The 6,176-nt window shown below is 58.4% G+C and overlaps 2 protein-coding genes across 4 annotated transcripts in view; one reads left to right on the top strand and one right to left on the bottom strand.

Moving 5' to 3' along the window:
* Window positions 1–2,607, top strand: part of DRC1 (dynein regulatory complex subunit 1) — a 51,430-nt gene extending 48,823 nt beyond the window's left edge. Inside the window, exons 14-16 of the mRNA XM_045286587.1 lie at window positions 711–854; window positions 1,289–1,391; window positions 2,518–2,607. Of these exons, the coding sequence (XP_045142522.1) occupies window positions 711–854; window positions 1,289–1,391; window positions 2,518–2,580 (310 nt within the window). The 3' untranslated portion in view covers window positions 2,581–2,607. The remainder of the gene's footprint in view (window positions 1–710; window positions 855–1,288; window positions 1,392–2,517) is intronic.
* A 690-nt stretch (window positions 2,608–3,297) lies between these two features.
* LOC101650581 (otoferlin) overlaps window positions 3,298–6,176 on the bottom strand; it is a 30,202-nt gene continuing 27,323 nt past the window's right edge. For all 3 annotated transcript variants that reach the window (XM_013004623.2, XM_045286800.1, XM_045286802.1), the window contains one exon: window positions 3,298–4,173. In XM_013004623.2, coding sequence (XP_012860077.2) covers window positions 3,993–4,173 — 181 coding nt within the window. In that variant the 3' untranslated portion in view covers window positions 3,298–3,992. The remainder of the gene's footprint in view (window positions 4,174–6,176) is intronic.

Below are 6,176 nucleotides of genomic sequence, written 5' to 3'. Positions count from 1 at the left end.
ACTGTGGCTGGCTTAGGTGAAGGAAACGAGGTACAGTATCGAGCCGTCAAGAGCCCTGGTGGTACACTCACCAGTGAATGATAAGGTCAGCGGTTTGAACCCCCCAGTTGCTCTACAGGGAAGAGATGAGGTAGTCTGCTTCCCTAAAGGCTGCAGCCTTGGAAAGCCAGGGTGGGGGTACGGGGTGCGGTTCTACTCTGTCCTGCAGCATGGTAGGACCCCCTCAAGGGCAGTGGGTGGGGTGGATGAGTGAGAAGGCCCCGGAGGAAGCTGACTAGGAGGCGGGGTGAGTGGAAGGGCAGCGAGGCTGTCACAGAAGTGACTCAATTCCCAACGTCAGAGTTGGTGAAGAGTTGGCAAGAGCCTTGGTGCCACAGTGGCTGCGGGCATGGGGTGGCTTACGCTAAGGGCAGCAGTTTGAAACCACCAGCTGCCCGGCGGAAGAGAGATGAGGCTTTCCACTCGCATTGGGAGTCACGGTCTTGGAAACCCCCAGGGACAGTTCTGTCCTGCCCGGCAGGGCTGCTGTGCGTCCAGGTGGACTCCGTGGCAGTGAGTTTGGTTTTGAGATTGGCGTGTGGCTTCCAAGGCTCTGCCTCCAGCGGCTGAGCCTGTAGCGGAGTCGGGCGGCGACTGGTAGGGGTCCTGGGAGCGGCAGGGGTCCGGGCACTTCCGGGACGGATAATGACGCCACAGGCTCTTGTCCTCAGGGACTCTTACATGCCACTGAAGGTGCGGAAGGAAGTACGAGACAACTCGAAGGACTCCGAGTACTGGGAGGCCCTGGCCCAGGTTCTCCCGGTCTCCAGGCAGAACCTCTGGGACGCGCTGTATGCGGCCTTGGAGAAGTACCAGTGAGTGCTGCGTCCCGAGGCCCGGGGGCCGAGGGTGGGGAGGGGGTGGGGGGGATGCGGGGAGGGAACCTGCTGGACAAGCAACCCCTAGGAGCAGTTCTACCTCATGACACTCATGAGTCAAATGGCTTTGGAAGCCATGCGTTTAATGTGGTTGGTTGGTTAGCTGGTGTGCGTGTGTGCACCCAACCACCCAGAGAAGGAGGGAGCCAGAGAGGCAGGAGGGGAAGGCTCCTTCTTGGGGTGGCCACCTTGGTGGGTCCTAGGAGATCTGGGAGGGGCACTGCCTTTGGCTGCAAGGACAGGTCCTGCCCCCCAAAATCTGAGGGACTGGGGAGGGGCGCGAGCTTCTGGCTTCTCACCCTCCCCACCCCCTCCATCTCAGGCAGAGGCTGGAGGACCGAGTGGACCTCTAACCCGGTTTCTGCCCACAGCCTGATCCTGACCGAGAGGGCCAAGCTGTTGGTGGAGAACAGCTCTCTGGAGCAGCAGAACACAGAGCTCCAGATGCTGCTGCAACAATATCTAGGCTCCAAGGTGGGTGCAGGGACCCTCTTTAAGAGGAGGCACAGGCAGGGGTTGGGGCTGGAGCGGATGGTGGGCAGTGAGGAACCTCTCCCCAATCCGAGACCAGTGAGCTTTGCCGTGTGAGGCCAAAAGTTGACAGTCGGGCCTCAGGTCGGTGCAGACCTTCTAGCCAGGGCTGGGCATCGCCTGCTGTCTCCTCCAGGACCCTGGGCGCTGTGCCCATGGGCGGTGGGGTCAGCAGTCTTTCCCAGAGCCCCACGCAAGCATTCTCTCCCCGACCCTCACTGCAGCCCCTCTGGGGGGAGCTGGGGCAGGCGGGGCAGACATTAGTTATATTCCCCATTTCAAAAAGCACCATGACTTGGAGACCTGTGGCCCGCCCAGGTGTGCTGGCATGAGGAAAGGGGCTCCAGCAAGGCTGCTGTCCCCTGACCCTCCCCTGACAGCTGTGGCAGGTCCCCTGGGCCCCGGAAGTCAAGAGCCCCTGCCCTCTCTGCTACAAGGGAGCGTCCTTCCATCACCACCTACTCTGCTCCACTCTGCTGCGGTGGGGTTCTTCTCACGGATGTTGGGGCCGTGGCCACGAGGGCTGTGACACCTGGCCGAGCACAGGTGCTCAGCTGTGTGAGAGGTGACAGGCCGGCCACAAGTCCACGTGCTGGGGCTGGGAAGGTCTCAGGGCCTGGGCCACACCCGAAACGGGACCCAGTGAGAGTGGGCAAGGAGATGGCCTCTTGGCCTGTGACAGGGACTCAGACATTTGGGGACCATTTGGCCCATGCTCCCACCACTGCCACTGTGTACAAAAGGATGGGAGGTGGACATCAGGGTGGGCTGGGCAAGGCCCTTGATCAGGGGAGAGGCGAGGGTCTAGGAAGCTTGAGTTAGAGGACTGCCGACCACAGTGCCTGCGGTGAGCCCTGTGGAGCAGAAGCTAAAGGCGGCCTAGGATTGATTTGTCTTGATGGGAGGCTGACTGCGGGGCTCCACAGACCTCTTTCAGCCTGGGCAAGGAAATGCATTCAGGGACTTGGGGACCCAAGTGAGAGCCAGTGTCTACTAGGCCTGACCCCACAGAGGTCGTGGGCAGTGGCCTGGAGGAAAATCTAAATCAGCACCTTTCTTTCTTTTCCAGATAAACTCTCAACTGCAGGTCCCTCCCACCCAGGTGTTCCGAGTACCCAACAAAGAGAGCTAGGTCAGAAGGCGGGTGTGTCTGCGTCCGTGGGTGTGGGTGCCGGCTGGCGCGGGCACAGGCTGCCCCACAGCTGTGCTGTGGATCTGGCCTGTTACAATGTTGGGATTAAAGTCCTGAATCTCCTTAAGCTCTCTTTGATGTGTAATCTCTGTCATCTCCCAGGAGACCCAGGCTCTTCCTCTGCCAGGAGGGGATTCCCTGGGAGAGATGGAGGTGAGCATTGAGGGCATCAGGAGCCTGGTATAGTGGGGCCAACTCATAGGGCTGCGAGCCACAAGGTTGGTGGTTCAAGCCCAATCACTGCTCCTCGGGAGAAAGATGAGGTTTTCTACTCCACTGCAGGGTTACAGTCTCACAGGGTCAGTTCTACACTGTCTTGCAGGGTCACTGTGAGTTGGAATACACTCGATGGCAGTAGGTGTTCTGTTGTTGGTTTTAGGGGTGTGGCATTTGCGGTCCCTGGGTGGAGGCTGCAGCTCTTGGGCATCTGGGGGGTGCTTTCAGTCCCAGAGGAACGCCTGGGGGCCCCAGTGTGCACACATGGGGAGGGCCATCCCGGGTTCTCCCTGTGGGCGGCCACAGTGGGAGAGCTACAGGGGCAGCTGGTGCTGAGTTACCCACCGTGGGGTGCCATGGACCCCGACCCCCCACCCCCATGCCGGGGCTCGCCCTCCACTTGGGCCATGTAGACTTCAATTCTGTGTTTGAGTCCTTTTATTAAGAGACAAATCACCACTCCAGAAAGGAAAACAGCTGACAGGAACCCGGCTTGGGCAGGCAGGGGGCACTGTAGAGACAAACTCCTGGGGCCGGGGGCTGGCAGGGTGGGCTCAGCAGGGCTGTGGGTGGGAGCCAGTGTCCACTCCCACTCTGCTCCTCCTCAGGCCTGTGGGCAGAGCCTGGACAGAGGGCCTGGTCCCAGGCCTGGTGCACGGGGACTTGCTGCAGGGGTGGCCAGGGTGAGGCGGTAGGCAGGAGCAGCCGCCAGCAGGCTCTACGGTTGGAACACAGAGCGAGCGCTACTTTGGTCTCCCCACTAGGTGGTACACTCTGCTTGCTCACCCTGGGAACGCTCTGGACACTGTCAGCAAAGCCCAGAAGGCCCTGGGGGTGGTCTGGAGCAGCTTCCTCTGCAGCCAGGGCCAGAAGGAGGGTCACACCTCAGCAAGGTGGCCTCAGAGGGAACCGTTTCACCCCCACCCCACCCCTCCCATCGCCCCACGGACAGGGAGGGAGGGTGGGCGGTGGCAGGCTCAGGGTGGCAAGGGGCAGAGTTTGGGCTTCACCAGCCCAGCGAGCACGGGGTAGGCTCTTGGGAGCCCAAGGCTGGAGGGTGGGCAGAGGGCCCCTCGGAACCCCCAGGGGAGGTGTGGGGGCAACAGTCCAAGCCATAGCTGTGGGGAGGAGGGGCCTCAGGCCCCCAGAAGCTTCTTGACCATGTAGCCAGGAAGGCTGTAGAAGAAGAGAGCCAGCATGAGCAGCCCCAGCAGGGCCAGCACAATCTTGATGATGAGCCACTTGTAGCGGGTGCAGATGAGGTATTTGATGGACTTGAGTGGGTTGAGGAACCAGACGAAGGCCGTGTCGGGCCGGCTGCGGGCAGGAGGAGCAGCAGCAATCAGGCGCCACCTCCCAGGGCAGCCTCTCCCCTCCGCCCGCCCTCCAACATACCAAGGATCCCTGTCGATACCCAGGTGTCCAGTGGTGAGTGGCAAGGCCAGGACACAAGCCCGCTTGTCAGCCTCAGGCTGGCTGGTTAGGAAGCCCACCCTCTGTGCAGGGCACCCACTCCTCTCATCACCTCCTTAAGGGCCTGCAGCAGATTGGGAAGGTGGCCATTTTTGGCCTCTGGCTGGGCACCAGCAGTGATAGGCGCCCACTCCCTGCCGAGGCAGCCTTTGAGCTGCAGCCCTTTGGATTATTAGAGAGCTCCTCCACTTGGTGGCTGATGGCCCGTGGTCTGGCGCACCGCACCGAGTGGAGCCTTGGGTCCTGAAGCCCTTGGGGTCAGTCCCCAGCTGTGTGTGAGGGGCTCCCGGTATTTCTAAGTCTCCCTTTCTCTGAGCACAAGCACTGCTGCCAAGGGCCCCAGGAGTCTGAGAGGGGTGTGTGCCAGCCTCCTTAGGCTGCCTTTCCCCTGGGCCTGGGTGGCTGTGTTATTTCTGCACAGCCTCCCTGCCAAGCAGTGCTCAATGAGCCGGGCTTTCTACCTGTGTTGCACAAAACACAGACTTTCTAAACTTCAGGATAGTAAATAACCAAACCCCCCAAAACCAAACCAAACTCACTGCCATTGAGTCGATGCTGACTCATAGCAACCCTATAGGACAAGGCAGAACTGCCCCTGTGGGTTTCTGAGATTGCAACTGATTATGGGAGTACAAAGCCGCATCTTTCTCCCACTGGAGCAGATGGTGGTTTCAAACTGCTGAACTTGCAGTTAGCAGCCTAAGGCATAACCGCTGTACTACCAGGGCTCAGGATAGAAAGAGGAAGTATTAAATTTGTCTTTTCAACTTCTTCCCCACCAGTTCCTCGAGGACAGGGGCAGTGTGGAGCCAGGGCTGCCAAGCATGGGCACAGGGGACGGGGCACCTGGCTTCTCATCCTTGAGCCTCAGTTTACTCACTTATGAACTCCCTCCTGGGGTGGGTGAAAGGTTAAGTGAACAGAGCATGCCCGTGCGATCAGTGCTGGACAGGGGGTGGCATTCGGGAAGGAAGGCCACGGCTAAGAACTGCCTGGCCAATGCCAGGCATAGCCATTCCCTCCTGGCCTCTCAAACCCAGGCCTGGTGATGGGGCTTAGCTCTCCTACCGGGGGAGGAAGTGGTGTAGCCAGACTCCTGTCCTAGCTCTACCCTAATTTTCTGGGTGACATTGGAAAAGTGACGTCACCTGTCTGTCTGGCCTTCTATGTAAATATGTAAAACTGTCATTACCAGTTCTGAGCCCATCATCCTATTTAGAAAGCTGGACAGTCACAGTAAATATGTGCTTGTATCTGTGTGTGTGCAAGGGTATGTGCAAATGTGTATGAGTGTGAGAGTGTGTGAATGTGTGTGTGAGTGTGAGTGTGTGAATGTGTATGTGTGTGTGAGAGTATTTGAATGTGAGCATGTGTGAACGTGTATGTGTGTGTTTGTGAATGTGTATATGTGTGTGAGCATGTGTGTGTGTGAATGTGTATGTGTGTGTGTGAATGTATGTGTGAGATGGTGTGTGAATGTGTGTGTGAGTGTGAATATGTATGTGTGAGTGTGTGTGTATGTATGTGAGCATGTGTGAATGTGTATGTGTGTATCACCACGTGTGTGAAAGTCTGTGTGTGTGAATGTGTATGAGTGTGTGTGTCTGTGAATGTGTGTGAATGTGTGTGTGAGTGTGGGTGTGCTGCACGTGCATGTGCGTGCCCTACATGCTCCCGAGCTGCTGAGCAGCCTCTTGGCCAGGTAGCCTGGCACCAAGCAGAGCAGTGGTTCTCAACCTTCCTAATGCCGTGACCCTTTCATACAGTTCCTTATGTTGTGGCGACCCCAACCATAAAATGATTTTCATTGCTACTTCATCACTGTCCTTTTGCTACTGTGAGGAATC

Source organism: Echinops telfairi, unplaced genomic scaffold (assembly GCF_000313985.2).
Source record: "Echinops telfairi isolate 266 unplaced genomic scaffold, ASM31398v2 ScPeMD7_9;HRSCAF=40, whole genome shotgun sequence".
Taxonomy (NCBI): Eukaryota; Metazoa; Chordata; class Mammalia; order Afrosoricida; family Tenrecidae; genus Echinops; species Echinops telfairi.
The sequence above is the reverse complement of the archived record's forward strand: the minus strand, read 5'-3'. Positions and strand labels throughout refer to the sequence as shown.